Raw genomic sequence first — 16706 nt, forward strand, 5'->3', positions numbered from 1 at the left:
ACAACAGCTGGCTCTGGGGTTCGCAAGTTTTATTCAGGATCGTGGCCACGGAGGCAATGGGAGGGTGGGGACCCCACCGTGCCCGGCCGGAGGGCACGGATGCCCCCACGCCGGAGGCGGGAGGCTCGCTTTTTCTTAAAAATATAAATGTATTTGATCTGCATTGTCCCACGCCCCTGGGGCCCCCTGACTGTCAGACAGGGCCATCTCACAGGGCCCCATGCTGGGCCTGGTAGCGTGATAGCACGGCGCGGTAGTGTGACAGCTCCTGGCGTACAGCCACCACCTCTTGCCGCAGCAGGGCATTCTCCTTCTCCAGGAAGGCCGCCCGCACGGATATCTGGTTCTCCTTGAGCCGACGCGCATCTCGGGACCGCTTGGCTGCCTCATTATTCTTGTACCGCCGGCTCCAGTACTTCTCGTCCTGGGGGAGGAAAGGAAGGAGCCGCTGAGGCCCAGAAGCACTAAAAAGAGCAGTGGATAACGGGCCCTCTGGGGTTGCTTCTGGCCCGACAGCCAGACCCAAAGGATATTAAGTCTCCTGCAGGGTTCAGACCCAAGGGTTTGCCCTCTTAGGGCCCAAGTTGCCAAAGAGAGTAGGTGACTGGCCACAGCGAAAGCACCGGATATTCCTCCATCCCCTGCAACTGAGCTTCGGGCCACAGACCCCTGACCCTCCTTCCACAAAGGGCCTGTATTTTAGCTCCCTGTTGCTAAGGATGCACATACCCTAGCAACAAGGTGTGGGAGCTGGGAGAGAAATCCATCAGCCTCCCAGTGCCTGGTTGCTAAGGAGAGCGCAAACTGGTGGGATGCAGTGTCCCATAAAGCCTTCCCAGAGCCTGGCTCCTATGACCTGGTTGCCAAGGCAACCTCTCGCAGGGGGAGGGGGAGGAGCTAACTAGTCCCAGTGACCTATCACAGTCACCAACCCACAGGCTTCAATTAGAGGCTACGGGCTACCTTCCCCCAGCAAAGGGATTTCAGCTGAGGTGTCTCTCACCTACTTCCCACTCAGTCCATCAGGCCTGGAACTGCCCAGACCTGGAATCAGGGTGCTGAGGGGATCTGCTCCACAACAAAGCCCAGGGGGTTGCAAGAAGCCCCTCCACACCCACATTTAATCAGAGCCTGGCACCTGCAGCCTAGGGCTGGAGAAACCACTGCCCTAAAACTGGTTGATGGGGGTCAGAACAACAGGACAGCAAGGAGGGTGCTTGCTTTGCTCACAGCCAACCCAGATTTGATCCCGGGCATGCCATACTCCTGCCAGGAGTGATCCCTGAGTGCAGAACTAGGAGTAACCACTGAGCATCACTGGGGTGGCCTAAAAACCAAAAAAATAGAATTGTTTGATGGGCTGATGCCAGCAGCTTGGGTGTGACAGCACTGGAGTATGTGTACTGCATGTAGAAGCTCTCGGTTCCACTGCCAGCACCTCCAGCCCCCCCACCCCCGTCCCCCAGCACCACTGGGTATGGACCTCCTGAAAAAGATGCAGTTGCTGCTGGAAGCACCCCCAAATTCAAATGTGAACCTGGCTGTGCAGGGGCACCTAAGGCCTCTTATCCACAAGCAGTCTGGGCCCAGGAAAGAGCCTGGAGAGGCTGGCAACATACCCCCTAGGCCAATTCAATTAGAGCATGGTAGGTGCCATAGAAGAGCTCAGAAATGAGAGCTAAAGGTATCTGTCCTCAGCCACCGCAAGTGCTAGAGACACCCCAGAAAAGCAGGACAGACTGAGTCTGTACTCCATCTCCAGGAATCTCCAGCACACCCCTCTACGACCCCACCCTCAACCCTAGCTGTAGGCCAGGAGACCCTGCTAGTGCAGCCCAGGGCAAAGCCCAGACGAGCAGAAGGGAAGGGTGATGCAGGCCACGCCCACTGCCACCTCGGTGCCCTCACCTTCTGCTCCTCTGGCACCTGGATCTTCCGGGCCTTCTTCATGATGGGTTGGGGCTTTAATTCCTCCTCTGAGAATCGATGTCTCCGAGGGTCAAAGGTCTCATGGCCAGGAATGCTGGACAGGGCTAGATCAGCAGGGTCGGGTTCAAAGGTCATCAACACCTCCACGGTGTCCGGGTCCACCGGGCTGGGAGTGTCCCGAGAGGTCAGACCTTGGGAGAAATAAAACGTGTCACCTGGAGTGTGCATTTCAAGGAGAAGGTGCTCAGAGGCAACCCCTTGCTCACAGGAACCTATTCACCCCAGGAGAGCAGTGATGGCATGGAACAGATGGCATAACAGCCTGGCAAATATAAATGCGGAAGGCCTCTAAGTCACAAAGATGCTCCGACGTGCTGGAACCAACACATCCTTTAGAAACAGGGAAACTGAGGCCCAACCATGCCTGGCTCGCCCTAAATAACATAAATAGGGCTCAGAAAGACTGCTTCTGCAACCTCAGGGAATCCTCAGCCAAAAGCAGAGTGCCCGGTCTGGGCTGTTCAGAGGAAAAGAATGCAATGCCCTGCAAAAACTTCCAGTGTGAGAGTTTTTTTTTTTTCTTTTTGGGTCACACTTGGCGATGCACGGGGATTACGCCTGGCTTTGCACTCAGGAATTACTCCTGGCAGTGCAAATCGGGGGACGGTATAGGATGCTGGGAATCGAACCTGCCGCATGCAAGGCAAACACCCTCCCTGCTGTACTATCGTTCCAGTCCCTCCAGTGAGATTCTTAAGACCTACTAGCTCTGAAGGGTTGCAAACTAGCTTCGCGGGGGAGAGGGGGTGGGGGGAAGAGGGAACAGTGCCAGAGTTGTGGCAGCCTGTGCCTTTAAGAGCGAGCCAGCCGGGGCCAGTTGAGGACACAGGTTCAGGGCCGAGTCACGTGCGGGCGCCTGCTTTTCCCGCTCCGCCCCCAACCCGTCCGGGAGCCCGCGCGCTCCCCAGACCCCGCCCCACCCCGCGTGACCGCGCGTGCGCGAACCACGGAGGAGGCGAGGACTCACGTGGAGTGGGAATGTGCAGCGGGGAGTGGAGGGCCCCGGTTCTGCCCGGAGGTCTGACCCGGCCTGGGGGTCCCCGACCTGATACAGGGACCCCCGGAGACCCCCAAGGCTCTGTTCCCTCGCTCGAACCTCGTTCAACCTCCACGGATCGGGGCACCCAGCACCTTGGAGGGTGAATACAGAAGAACCGGGGCCCCTGATCGTCTCACCGTGGCCTGCCAGTTAGAGTTCCGGCCCCCTCTTCTGCCAGGAATATAAAGAAGATTCAGAAGAAAGATCTGGCAGCTACTCCCTCTGGAGCGCCCCCGCCCCCCGGGCACCTGGGAGCCCGGCCACCTGCGATGCCAGCTTTTCCGACCCATGGAGACCTAACCAACCTCGGCCTTCTCCCCTGCGGTGGGCCCCGGTGAAGCCCCTAGCAGCCCAGTTCCGATTTCCAGCCCAGATTCCGGGGGCCCAACGCACTCCCTAGCCAACAGCCCTGCGTAACCCACAAGTATCCGGATCCCCGGTCGCCACGTCCCCACTGCAAGATCCACGACGCTACCTCCCCACTGGAATTTAGGGCCCTAAGTCCCTCCTCTCCTGTGGATTGACACGTCCTAGTCTCTGATCCGTGAGGAGACAAGAGTCCCCACTCCTTGACCAGGAGCCCCAGAACCAGGCGCGCGGCCCGGGTCCCACCGCCCTGCCCTTGGGGCTCCGAGCCCCGAGCCCCGAGCCATCCCTGCCGCCGCACCTGCGCGGTGGCCACCTGCGGCCCCGAGGGCAGCCCGAGCCGGGGCGTGCCCGGGTGAGGAGCGAGGGGACGCCGAGCTGCAGGAGCCGGGCCCGGGCGAGGGCGCGGGCGTGCGAACGGGCGAGGGCGCCGGTGACTGGCCGCCGGGGGGCGGCGGGCTGGGCGGGAGCCCGTGCTCCAGCAGGAAGGCGTCCAGGTCCACGTACTCCACGTCGCCGAACGGCAGCGTTCGCTCCCACAGCAGCGGCGCCAACAGACCCGGGCCCGGCACGGCCCCTGGGCGCCCCCGAGGGGACCCGCCGCCCACCACTGCCCCGGCCGGGGCATCCGCCGGGCCCGCCGTCTCCAGGCCCGGCCCGGAGACCGTGGATGCCGGCGGAGCCGCCTTGCGCTCCTTTTCCTTCAGGAGACCTGCGGGGCCGGGAGGGAAAGATCGGGCAGAGTGGGAAGGGAAAGGAAGATGGAACAGGGGAACCCAGAGTCCGACACGCGAGTAAAGGCCCGGAGGGAGAGAGACCCCCCACGGCGGAGATGAACAAAAAGAGGGGATAGACAGAGCAAGGACCCCGAGAAAGAGGTGAGGGACAGTGATGGGGAAAGGAACAGAGGCTCAGAGAGAGATGCAGTGAGGAATTGGCACAGAAGGAAGGGGAAGGAAATTGAGATGGAGCGGGGTACACACAGAGGAGGTGGAGGGTTGGGCAGGTGAGAGAAAAAAATGACAGCTCTGTAATTCCTCTGAAACCTACCGCTGCCCCCGGTGCCCTCTTCTCCCCGCCCCCACTCTCAGGAAGGGGCACTCTGCCTGGGGCACATTCCTCATCCCCAGACTCCAAGGGACCCCAGGAGGCCCCGCCCAAGGCCGGGTCAACCCGATGCGGCCATCGGACACGCCCCCTCCCTCCGCCCAGGACCTCAGGGGTCCAGACCTGCAGAACCAAAGGAAAGAAGGGCCTGGACTCTGGGTCCTCCGGACGCAGGGCGCCGGGAGCCCAGCCAGAGCGCTGGGGCCTAGACACCCGGCACTTGGGTGGAGGGAGGTGGGGGGATGCACTCCACACTCAGGAGGCAGCTGTGCGCCACCCCCACCCCCCCCCCACCGCCTGCCCCCTAACCCAACCCCCATGCAAGCACCTGAATCCCTAGGGGAGAAGAGTGTGTGAGATGGGCGAGGGGGTGTGGGGGTTAGAACTCACAGCTAGCTGGCTCTTTGGGCTTGTTGGTTCCCTGCAGAAGGCTCCTCAGTCCAAGCAGCGCACCCCCTCCAGAGGGGGCCCCGGCCGGGCCGCCCAGCAGCAGTGGGGCCGGGGGCCTGTCGCTCACGGGCCGCGCCATTGCCGGGCACTTGCCCACAGGCTCACGGGCTCATGGAGAAACGAAAACCCAGCTTGGCCGTCCTTGGCGCACTCCTGTGGCTCGGGCGAGTGGCTGCCCAGTGGTGAGCGAGACGCTCCTGCAAGCCTCCAGGATCCTCCAGGACACGGTAAATTCTAGGGGATCTGCCGACCTCCGCGCAGAGACGTGAAACTCTGGAGGGTCCCCGGAGACCATGCAGGCTGGGTAAGGGAGCGGGGGTGATCAAATTAGGCCGTCGGCTCTTTGCAACGAGGGTTCAAGGGGTCCCCAGGCGCTCCTGCTACAAGGTGGGCGAGCTTGACTCTTGCAAAATCTGCAGCTCTCTCCAGCAGAGGCTCTTTGCAATCCGCACCAAGAGGTGTGCGCGAAGGGGCGGGAGAGGGGGCAGGAGGAGGCGGCCGCGTCGGGGCGTGGCCAAAGCAAACTTCTTTCGCGGAAAAAAAAAGCCAAACCAAAACACGCGACGCCACCGAGCGCACCCCTCCTTTTGGGCCCCGCCCGCCCGCGGGGCCATGCACCCGGGCCGCGTGCCTCCCTCCGGCTGCAAGCACAGGCCAATCGAGTGCGCACCTTGGAGACCCACAGCCAATGGGACCCCCAGATCGGTCCAGACTCGGGAGGGCGCGTGAGCGGTTCAGTGCACGAAGTTGTCTAGCTTTTTGGAGAGGCGGGACCCTGACCTACATTTGTCCAATGGGAAACGGTGCTGGGGGCGGGACAGTGACCCAGATCGGACCAATGAGGCAGACGAGAGGGGGAAGCACATGGCTCGGCGCGTGCTGCCTGACGAAGGGGGGGGAAAAGAGAGTGAAAAGCAGCGCCTCTTAAAGGAGCCGCGCATCTAAATGATTGTTTTGCTAAGCAGGAAGTCAAGTCAATGTAAAAAAAAAAACAACCGAATAGTGGCATTACGAAGTGAGGGATTATCTTCTCGAAGTTTTCTTTCATAACCCAAGTGTTTCCCCGCCGCGTCTAGAATCAGACCAGAGAAACAGGAAGTATTCTGTCCCTTTAATAGTTGTGTTTTGGGGGTAATTCCCCTTCCCTGATGAAAGGCTTGGGAAGGCAGGCGCAGTCTTCAGGAGGGAGTCTCAGCGACCTTGGGGGGCACCATCCACTGTAAGGCAGATCACACCATCGGGGAGGGGGCATTAGTCTGGAACATGCGAAAAGGGACAGAATATGGGGGCATGCCGGAGGGGGGGCGTGGGCCGGGCGCAAAGCTGCAGAGTGCAACCCGCCAGGTGCAGAAGCTGGGGCGGGGCAGGGGGGGCGGAATGCAGATTTGGGATCGGCACTGGGCTGAACCACTGGGAGGCAGCAGGAGGGGACGCAGAGTCCCAGCTTTGGGTGGAACCACGCGAAGATATCCACGGGGGGTGTCTGGGCTGTACCACGCAACGAAGCCTGAGAGGTGTTTTCAGCTCACTGGCCTGAACCACCGGGAAGCAGTTAGATAGGATAGGAGGGGATCCAGGTTAATTCTGTCGGGGGAGGGGGGGATGACACCTGATGGGGGAGCAGCACAGGGTGGTACCACGTGGACACGGGGAAAGGGCTGGCCTGTACCATTTTGGAGAGCCAGAGTCATAGGAAATATCGGGAGGCCAATAATTAACCGTACCACCAGGAAGCCAAGGGGGTCGAGTCACAGACCAACTGGCAAGTTGCAAGCGGTGAAGAGGGAAGACAAATCATGGCCCCGCCACGGTTGGAAGGCAGGGAGGTGGACCGTACCACGCTGACACATAGGGAGAAGGGAGAAAGCAAGTGACAGCCCAGGAGGCTAGACCGAACAGACGCTGCAGAGGGGAGGAGGGGGACCGGGCTGTATCACGTTTAAGACACCGTGGGGAGACACACAGGCGGGTCAGAGCAAGACGTGGCAGGGTGCGGGCTGGACCATACCATGCAGGCGGTAGTTGGGGCCTCGGCAGCGCCTCTCGGGGTGCCGGGGGTCCCTGTTGCCCCTCAAGGCCCTGTGGACCAAGGGCTGCAGGGGCCGGCCGTTACCGCTGAGGCTCTGGAAGATCTGGGACGGAGGATTCTGGCTCAGGAGCCTCAGGGAGTGCATCTGCCATGAAGTGGGTGGGAAACCGGGAGTGAACCATGAATAGTTCTGGGGATGTCACGAGGGAAGCCCCGCCCCTGTAGGCTGGTGGGCGTGGTTTAGAGGGTCCCCGCCCCGCCCCTTCACGCCCTCAAAGGATGGTTAGAGATTTAAGAGGTACCAGGACTGGACATGAATTGCCAGGCCAGTGACGGCAGGCAGACAGAAGGTCACCTGGAGGGAGGTGATATTGAGGGCCCGGTCAATGAGGATCCAGGTGACAGTCTCTGAGCAGGGCGGGGTGCTGAGAGAGCCCTGATAGGTGATGAAACCGAAGGATTCGGGGAACAGAAGCTCCAGGCTCAGGTCTTGAAGAAAATAGGCATCATCTGGGCCAGAGAGAGAGCAGTAGGTAAGGCGCTGGCCTTGCATGCGGCCCACCTAGGTTCGATTCCTGGAATCCCATATGGTCCCCCAGAGCACCACTAGGAGTGAGTCCTGCGTGCAGAGCCAGGAGTAACCCCTGAGGTATGACCCAAACAGGGCATGACCCAAACACCCAAAAAAAAAAAAAAAAGGCATCATCTGCATGAGTACCACACCAGAGTGAAAGGTGCCTCTCTTTTTTTTTTAATTTTTCTTTTTGGCTCACATCCAGTGATGCTCAGGGGTTACTCCTGGCTCTGCATTCAGGAATCACTCCTGGCAGTGCTCGGGGGACCATATGGGATACTGGGAATAGAACATGGATAGGCCATGTGCAAAGCAAATGCCCTACCCACTGTGCTATCGCTCCAGCCCCAGGTGCCTCTCCTGAAGGCCCCTTTTGTACCTCCCACCTCCAACCTGGCTGGGACTTACTTTTGTAGGAGATGCGGGTGATGGTGTCACGGTTAAGGAGGCGGCTGAGGAAGGAGTTGGAGGTGCCAGCCACCTGTATGGGGGGGGTGGGAGCAGGAACCCAGAAGCCTAAGTCCCATCTAAGTCCCCAATCCCTTTCTCCTTGGAGTTCAGGAGTCTGAACTGCCAGCTCCAGACCCAGATCCCAGGACCCCAGTCTCCCACCCCTCCTGGTCCTGCCTGGGCTTACGTTGACAAACAGGCTGAGAATAGCCAGGCCATTGGGGCCCCGGGAGGCAGCGCTGAGGTTCCCATAGAGTTCCTGATTGAAATGGATGAGCTGCACCTGGGCGGGAAGCACAGTGAATGGGGTTCCCCAGGGCAAGGGGAGAGGAGATGCATGCTGAGTCCGGTGAAGGGGTAGCTCTCAGAGGGCCAGAGATAGCACCACGGACTACAGCACAGGCTTTGCATGCAGGAGGCTGGTTTGTTCCTGTGCATCATATGGTCACCAGGAATGATCCTAAGTATAGAGCCTGGAGTAGTCCCTGAGCACCATGGGGTGTGGCCAACCACCCCCCCCCCCGACCAAAAAAAATAGAATTAGCAGTGCAGGTTAGGGGAGAGTGACCAGTTCTATGAAGGAAGTTGAGATGAGGCATTAAAAGGAGCATAGCACTGCACTCTCCTCCCGTTGTTCATCGATTTGCTCGAGCGGGCACCAGTAACCATTGTGAGACTTGTTACTGTTTTTGGCATATTGAATAAGCCATGGGTAGCTTGCCAGGCTCTGCGGTGCGGGTGGGATACTCTCGGTAGCTGGCCCGTCTCTCTGAGAGAGATGGAGGAATCAAACACGGGTCAGCCGCGTGCAAGGCAAACGCCCTACCCGCTGTGCTATCACTCCAGTCCTAAAAAGGAGCATGAAGGGCTGAAATGATAGTACAGCAGGTAGGGCATTTGCCTTACATAAAGCCAAGGCAGGTTCAATCCCCAGCACCTGATATGTCCCTGAGCCCTCCGGGAGTGATCCCTGAGCAAAGAGCCAGGACTAAGCCCTGAGCACCACCTGGTGTGACCCCAAACCAAAAAAATAATAGGAGCATGAGGCGGGAGGGATTGGGCTGATTTAGAGGGAAGTTTGAGAGTGAAAGGTCAGTGGCCACTACCTCAGCAGAGAAGCCCTGGTGGTTGATCTGGTGTTCAGAGCCAGCTCCATCACGTGCTCCAAATAGCAGCCGCAGTTCACTGAGTCGGTGGCTATAAAGGAGGGGTCCCCCAGACACGTTGACCACAGGCCGGGGTGCAGGCAGAAAGGAAACGTGGCGGCCAGTGTTGTACAGGGTTCCCCGGAGCTGTGGGAGAGGTGGAGGCCATCAGGAGACCATTGAGAGAGCTACTATCCAGCACACACATCGGTTTGTGAGCATCTCTAATTCAGCAGGGGTTAGACAAGGAAGAACACGTGCAAAGGTCCAGGGGCAGCCTTTCTCACAGCAAAGAGGCTAAATGGGAGCAGAACTCAGTGAAAGGAGGGAATGGTCACAGTCTGACTCTAAGGGCAAGAATGAGCATTTCAATTTTTTTTTTCAGTAACTCACATCTGTTACACACTTGGCTCATGTACTCTCTGGGTTAGGAAACTGATTTTTTTGGTTTTGGGTTTTTATTTGGGGTAGGGGTGTTGTGGAGTGCAACTAGCAGAATTGGGAAGAGGCAGGGATCAAACCCAGGCCGCTGGCATGAAGAGCACACACACGGCCCTCTCCCTGGCCCCGGTTTGTGGGTTTTTTATTTGTTTGTTTTGATTTTGAGGATCACACCCAGCGATGCTCAGGGGTTACTCCTGGCAGTGCTCAGGGGACCCTATGGGATGTCAGCGATTGAACCCAGGTCGGCTGTGTGCAAGGCAAGTGCCTTGCCTGCTATAAGATCACACTGGCCCCTGCTTTGCGGCTTGAAATATCTCCCTGGCGTGGCAAATGGATGCAGGCAGCAGAGGCAGGTGCCAGACAATGGTGATGGTGGGGATAAGGAGTGAAAAGATTTAAATAGCATTTGTCTGGGAGACTAAAAAAGCTGCGGCTTAGAGACATGGACTGGGAGAGAGACACGCTCCTTGGCCTTAGGCTGAGCAGCTGAGTGAAGGATGGCGGCAGTCTTATCAAAGCTTGAGGCGAGATAGCACAGCGGGCAGGGCGCTTGCCTTGCACGTGGCATCCCTTAGTGTCTCTCTAAGCATTGCCAGAAGTAATTCCTGAGCACAGAGCCAGGAGTAAGCCCTGAGCTTCACTGGGTGTGGCCCCCAAATAAGAGAAAACAAAAAAAATTGCTATTATTGTGCTCAGAGGGCTGAGCACAGGCTTTACATGCAGGAGGCCCAGGTTTGATCTCCCACATCACACATCCCCCCCCGAGCAACCCTGAGCCAGAAGGAGCCCCAGAGCACCCCCCATGTATTCCCCAGACAACAAAAAAAAATACCAAATTTGTATTACCAAGTGAACAATAACCCACTGCCCAGGTTAGAATCACAGCACTGGTGCTCTTTAGCTGTGTGATCCCGGGCAAGGAGCTTAACCTCTCTGTGCCTCCATCTCTCTATCCGTAAGATAAGGATAATAATAGCAGCCATTATCGGAATTGAGGTGAGGGTGAGAGAGTGGCTTAAGCATTCCCAACAGTGTCTGGCCAGATTTGCTGCTGCAGTGACCGGAAAGGAGATGGGCCATCTTTGGGGAGGGGAGGAGCAGGCGTCTGCTGCAGAGTATATGGACCCTGCTCTCTAACCACTGAGCATTCCTCTCTTCCTGTGACTGCCCTTGTTCCTCAGCACCCCTCTCCCCACCCTCCCTCTGCTGGTGCTCCTCCCATGCATGCAGTCACTCTTAGCCCCCACCCCCCAAGACTCTTACCTTCTCTCCACCCGTGCTGAGCCTCAGCGGGGGCAGAAAGGGGTCAAAGAGGACCCTCTTGAGTTCCACATCCACGGGGCTCTGCCGCTTCCCCACGGCGCAGAGACTCCAGGCTGCGTTCACCAGGCCCCAGAAGGGGGGCCCTGAGGGCAGGCACGAGGCAGGGAGGAAAGGGACTCAGAACGAGGAGCTGTGTCTCTAAGCTATGATCTGGACCAGGGAACCTGGACTTTGGGGGTCTGAGAGAGTAGGGGCCTGAGATCCTGAGAGGAGCTTTCTGAAATCCCCTAACACCAGCCCACCAACCAGTCTCGGACCAGAAGTGGCTAAAAGTCACTGGAGGAGAAACTACAACTCCCAGCAGGCCTCGGGGCCACCAGCCTTCCCACTGGTCGCCTGCCCGCGCCAGAGCCCATGGGAATTGTAGTTCTTTCCTGCTCCTTGTCCCACAGCTGGATAATGAATGTAGCGGGGTGAGGAGTTGCAAGAGAAGTGGAGACAGCAGGGTTAGGGGGTAGGGAATACGGGGCCACCCATCCTGTGGTTCTCAGCAGGAACCAGGATCTACCTGCCGCTCGCGACACACACACACACACACACACACACACACACACACACACACTCACATACACTCTTCCATTCCCTCCATTCCCCACTCTCCTCACTCCCACTCACTACTTGAAATGCGCATGTATAATGTCCCATGGTGAGTCGCTGGGGTTCGGCGGGCTCTGGAGGGAGGCAGGGAGAGAGGGGCTGGGACACCTCGCTCCAGAGCGGGGATGGGGGGAGGAGAGGGCTGAGGGGCTGCCAAAAGGAGGCAATCAGCGACCCGCTGCAGCCGCTGCACCTGGCACGAAGTTTCCCTGGAGATTCTCCTTGTAGCTCCACCAGTCCTCCGGGTCAGGTGCAGGTCCGATGTGCGCTGGGGAGAGAGCAGACTGAACCCATCTCCTGGGCCCTCCCACCCCCACCCTCCCGCAGGGGCTCCGGGGACCTTACCTGCTGCCCCCAGTGCGGCCCAGAGTATCAGCGCTCGAGGGGCGCCCAGCCCTGCTGCTGGCCCCATTCCCTGGAGGCCTCGGAGCATCCCCCTTGCCAAAGCCCTGCCCCCCTCCGCTCCTCCCTCTCCTCCTTCTGGGACTCTCCCTCCAGGACGACCAGCCTCACCTCCCCACAGGGAGTCTGGGTCCCCCCACCAGATACCCAGACAGCGGGGACCGTGAAGCCCACTCCCCTCTCTTCTCCCCTCTCTCTGCCTCTCCTACTTTTCCTCTTCCCCCAACCTTTCCGCCTCCCTCTGCCTCCGATTCTCCACCTCTCTGCTTCTGCCTCTTCCCCCGGGTTACCTCTCTCTTCCCAGCCCACACCCCCCTCTTGGCTTCGTCTGCACCCAGCTCCCCCAGCCTCCTAACTCCATGTCTCCATCCTGCTCCTCTCACCTCCTCTCCTGCTTCTCCCACCTCCTCCTTTCCTGCCTCTTTTCCCTTCTCCCCTTCTTCACCTCCTCCTCCCTCTCTCCCTCTCCAGCTTCTCTCTCTCTCTCCCCCCTCTCTCCCCCTCCTTCCCCTTCTCTCTCTTTCTCCGTCTCTCTCTTCTCTCCCGTCGCTTCCTCCCTCCCCCCTCCCTCTCTTCTTGGTTTATTTAATTTTTTCCTGGTGTGTGTGTTGAGGGGTAGGGGGCAGGTGCCCGATTCCGGGAGTGGGGGATAGTGCTGGCCGACGGGTAGTATGCGTGGGGGTGTGAATACCCAAGGGGCAGGGTGGAAGGGTGGCGGCGGAGGAGGAGGAGCTGGGACTCTGGTCTAGGGGGTGGCCGGGACACCTGGGGCCCCGGGAGCTGGCAGTTCTCATCCTCCGCAGAAGGGGGAAGGGAGGGCGCTTAAGGTGGAGCTGGGCGAGTCCGCGGCCGTCTCCACGTTCCGGGGCGCTGGCGTCGGATGATGGGGGTGCTCCCAGCTCGCCGGGGCCCAAGGGGGAAACCTGCAGCCGTGCTCGCAGCCCCCCGCCCGGTGCTCCACTCGCTCGCAGCTAGAGGGGCTGCCTTAACGCTGTTGGGGGATCCCCTGGGAGACCGGGGCGCGGTGCTTGCAGCTGGCCAGGAGAGGGAGGCAGAGAGCTGGCGAGGGAGCGAAGGGCGGAGGCGGGGCGGGGCGCGGGGAACTGCGGATCCCCGGCCGGGAAGGCCGCCCTCCCCCACCCTCCACCCCTGCCCCTAGAGCCCGCGCGGCAGGGCGCGGGGCCCCGCGACACCCCGAGGGCGAGAGGGGCTGACGGGGAGGCGCCGGGTACAGCCACACAGCGGCGCGGCGAGGCGGATCCAGGCACAGAGATGGAAAGAGTGACACAGAGGCCCGGACACTTGCACGAGTGGAGAGAAAGGGGCCAAGGGATGGGGGGACCGACAGCCCAGGGAGGCACACGGAACGACACGTGGAAAGAACGAGAAAATCCAGGGAAAGTAAAAGTCCGTTGGTGGTCCCTGACCCATCCCGGGGACAGAGAGGATCAGAACCGTTGTGTGCGGTCCTGTGCTTCTGAGGGCTTGGGGGTTGGGGGTTGAGGGTTTCAGAGCTGTCCCAGGCTCTTTCCCCAGAGGCCCTTCAGCCCTCTGCCATCACTAATAGGGCCGCTGGGGCCACAGATATTCCAGAACTTGGTCTTTAAAGTCACTCACTGCCCCCTCCTCTTTATTTCGTTTTCAAAGGGCCTAGCCACAGGCACACAAAAACCTCTTTTTTCTTTTTTTTTTTTTGGGGGGTCACACCCGGCGATGCACAGGGGTCATTCCTGGCTCTGCACTCAGGAATTACTCTTGGCAGTGCTCAAGGGACCATATGGGATGTTGGGAATTGAACCCGGGTCAGCCGCGTGCAAAGCAAACACCCTATCCGCAGTGCTCTCGCTCCAGCCCCGAAACCTCTTTTTTCTTTTTTTGTATTTGGACCACATCCAGCAGTGCTCAGGGGTTACTCCTGGCTCTGCACTCAGGGATCACTCTGGGTGGTGCTTAAGGACCATAAGGGGCGGGGTGGGGGGATCATCAAACCTGTGTTGGCCACATGAAAGGCAAACACCCTCCCCTCTGTACTTTTTCTCTATCCCCCCTTTTTATTTATTTATTTTTACTTTTATTGTTTTTTGGATTTTTGGGTCACACCCAGTGATGCTCAGGGGTTACTCCTGGCTCTGCTCTCAGGAATTACTCCTGGCGGTGCTCATCCCTCCCCCCCTTTTTAAAGGTACTCCCAGCACCCCAGGTTCTGCCTGCCCCTCCCCTAGTCACTGCCGTGCATAACCTCATCAGCACCCCTGGACAGAGAGTCCTTCCCCTTCCCCTTCCTTGTTGTGAGGTTGCTAGTCCTCTCTTCTGTCTTTCCAGACCTGATGTCACTTCCTCTGAGAGAAGTTTCTGGGTTCCAGGCTGGGTTCAGACCTCCTGTGTGCTCTTCCGATGAGCTGAGCCACTTGCCTGATGGAGGGGCCTGAGCAATACCTGGGTGTGATTCCTGGCACCCCTGCAGGGGTGATCCCTGAACACAGAGTCAGGAGTAAGTCCTGAGAACCGTCGAGGGTGACCCCAACACCTAAAACTAAAAACCACTGTACTGATGGGGCCGATGTCCACTGGGTTCTCACCCAGGGCTGACCCTCCGCTGTGCAGAAGTCTGGGGGATCAAGCTTAGGGTCCTCCTCTCTCGACTGTCACCTCTGGGCTCCTGGTAGGGACTGTTCCTCTAACTGGAGATCCTAGGCCCTCACCAGCAGCAACAAATTCTTCCTCAATTCCCCTACTCCATCCTTGAGGCATCCACGAGCACAGCTGGCCCCCAGGGAGTTGGTGGAGGGCAGGGAACTTGCCCAGCTCTGGGGCCACCTGGGCGGCCTGCCCAAGTGCACAGGCCCCCGCTGGCTTTGAGCCCAGAGGCGGGGGTGGAGGCCGGAGGTGGGTCCCAGATGTGAATTTCACGCCCATTCGTCTTGGTTGCTGGGAACAAAGTGTGGGTCGCCAGAAACAGATGGAGCTGGCCCACTGCAGACTTTCATCTCCCACCTCCTGGTCGTGGGTGGGAGGCAGGAGAGCCCCAGTGATCCAGGCCTGCATGATTCCCACAGCCCCCCTGGCCTCCTCACCCCTCAGGCCCTCAACTCCTGTGCCCTGGAGCCCCCCCTGAGGGTCTTTGTTGCCCTCCTCCTTGCTCTCTGCTCACTCTTCCGCCCACATTTAAATAAAAACAAACCTAAAGGCCCTGCTTCTGTGTCAGGCACTTCTTTTATGTCTGCTCCTTGCTCCAGTTAATTCATTTCATTCTCCAACTACACCCTGAATTGTTAGCGGCACCCCTGGCTTAGAGATGAGAAAGTAAAGGGCCAAGCAAGCATGTTTAGGGGTTGGTTTGGGAGCTACACTGAAATCAGGAGCCACTGATTGAGCTCAGGGATCACTCCTGGTAACCCTTAGGGAAACATGGGGGCCTGGGCATCAAACCCAGGGCCATACATGCAAGTACAAGTACTTTGCCATATCTCCAGCCTCAACAAGATTTTCCTGAGCATGTACTATGCGTCATCCTGCTTTCTTTTTTTTTTGTGGGGAAGGGGGGATTTTATGGATTTTTTATTGTTTTTAGTTTAGGGTCACAACCAGCCAGGGCTTACTCCTAGTGGTACCTAGAAAACCATGTGCGGTGCTGGGAATTGAACTGGGTTGAATATGTGCAAGGAAGTGCCTTAATCCCTGTCCTATTTGTCTGGCCCTTTTATTTGGGGGCTGGGGGAGGGGCCACACCTAGAGATGCTCCTGGCTCTGCACTCAGGAATTATTCCTGGCAGACCTCTGGGACTTTATGGGATGCTGGGGATAGGACCTGGGCTGACTGCATACAAGACAGATGCCCTACCCTCAATTGCTTCAGTTCCTGGCCCTTTAAATTTGGGGGGAGGAGAGTGGGGAGAGTCGCTAGGAGGACTAGTACAGTGCTGGGGATTGAAAACCAGGAGTCTTACTGACCTTCCATTCTTTGAGTCATCTGTCGTGCATCTTTCTAGATGAAGGAGTACAGCCATGAACAGAATGAGATCCCTGTTCCCATGGGGCTCATTTTCTGGTGGAAGAGACAGAGAAACAGCTAACACAAGATTAGCATTTACTGTAGGGCCTGGAGAGATACCCCCAAGGGCCGGAGCCCATGCTTTGTTTGTGGAAGGCAGGGTTCCATACCCAGCACCACATGGTCCTTTGAGCAGTACCAACTGTTGTATGGGAATTGAATTCCGCTTGGCACTTCACAATTGGCTGTTCTCCCAGGAAAGGGTTTAAGGTTTAGGCTATGCTTCGAGACCAGGTGGACCCCAGACCCATATAAAGATGTCACTGAAAACCCCTTAATTCCTTTCTCAGATACATCATAAGATCCACAGGGAACCAAATGCACTAAAAATGGGAACCTTCTGCAAACTGGCACTGAGCTGCTTTCTTTTGCTCTGTCTCCCGCCTTTTCTGGCTGCTAGACTTTCAGCCAATCAGCTGGAAGGAAACATAGTGACGTCACTCCAGCCCTTTCATCGGATTGGCCACTGAGGTAGCATACATTGCCATATGAGGGCTCCATAGATTTCCTCGAGGCCTTCTTTATGTGCCTCTCAGGCTGCCTGTCCCCTGCCAAGCAACAATTAGGTGTTGGAGAAAGATTCCCCAAGCCTTAAAACTTTATTGTGGGGTCAGGCAAGAAAAGTGCCCAGAGGCTCAAAGCCCTGGCCACATGTTATCTGTTAAGTGTCCCTCGGGCTGTGTCGCGTCTGCACATGCAACATAACTTCAGGGGCTTCTCCGCGTCTGATTGGCTGGTAG

The 16706-nt window shown here is 58.3% G+C and overlaps 2 protein-coding genes across 3 annotated transcripts; both read right to left on the reverse strand.

Moving 5' to 3' along the window:
* Positions 1-12: 12 nt before the first annotated feature.
* On the reverse strand, positions 13-5910 carry DBP (D-box binding PAR bZIP transcription factor). Its single transcript, XM_004619808.2, has 4 exons — positions 4892-5910; positions 3696-4106; positions 1909-2120; positions 13-424 (listed from the first exon to the last, which is right to left on the reverse strand). The coding sequence occupies exons 1-4, from the start codon at positions 5028-5030 to the stop codon at positions 209-211; spliced, it is 978 nt and encodes a 325-aa protein (XP_004619865.1). The 5' UTR covers positions 5031-5910; the 3' UTR covers positions 13-208.
* A 133-nt stretch (positions 5911-6043) lies between these two features.
* Positions 6044-12346, reverse strand: CA11 (carbonic anhydrase 11). Of its 2 annotated transcripts, none has more exons than XM_055144999.1 (9): positions 11859-12346; positions 11707-11781; positions 10857-10999; positions 9111-9296; positions 8192-8287; positions 7963-8035; positions 7336-7490; positions 6960-7125; positions 6044-6207 (listed from the first exon to the last, which is right to left on the reverse strand). In XM_055144999.1, the coding sequence occupies exons 1-9, from the start codon at positions 11944-11946 to the stop codon at positions 6203-6205; spliced, it is 987 nt and encodes a 328-aa protein (XP_055000974.1). In that variant the 5' UTR covers positions 11947-12346; the 3' UTR covers positions 6044-6202. The 2 variants fall into 2 exon arrangements, with proteins under 2 accessions (XP_055000974.1, XP_004619866.2); XM_004619809.2 differs by having other exon boundaries at positions 6044-6168; positions 11859-12345.
* Positions 12347-16706: the final 4360 nt, after the last annotated feature.

This window comes from Sorex araneus, chromosome 8, assembly GCF_027595985.1.
Source record: "Sorex araneus isolate mSorAra2 chromosome 8, mSorAra2.pri, whole genome shotgun sequence".
Lineage (NCBI taxonomy): Eukaryota > Metazoa > Chordata > Mammalia > Eulipotyphla > Soricidae > Sorex > Sorex araneus.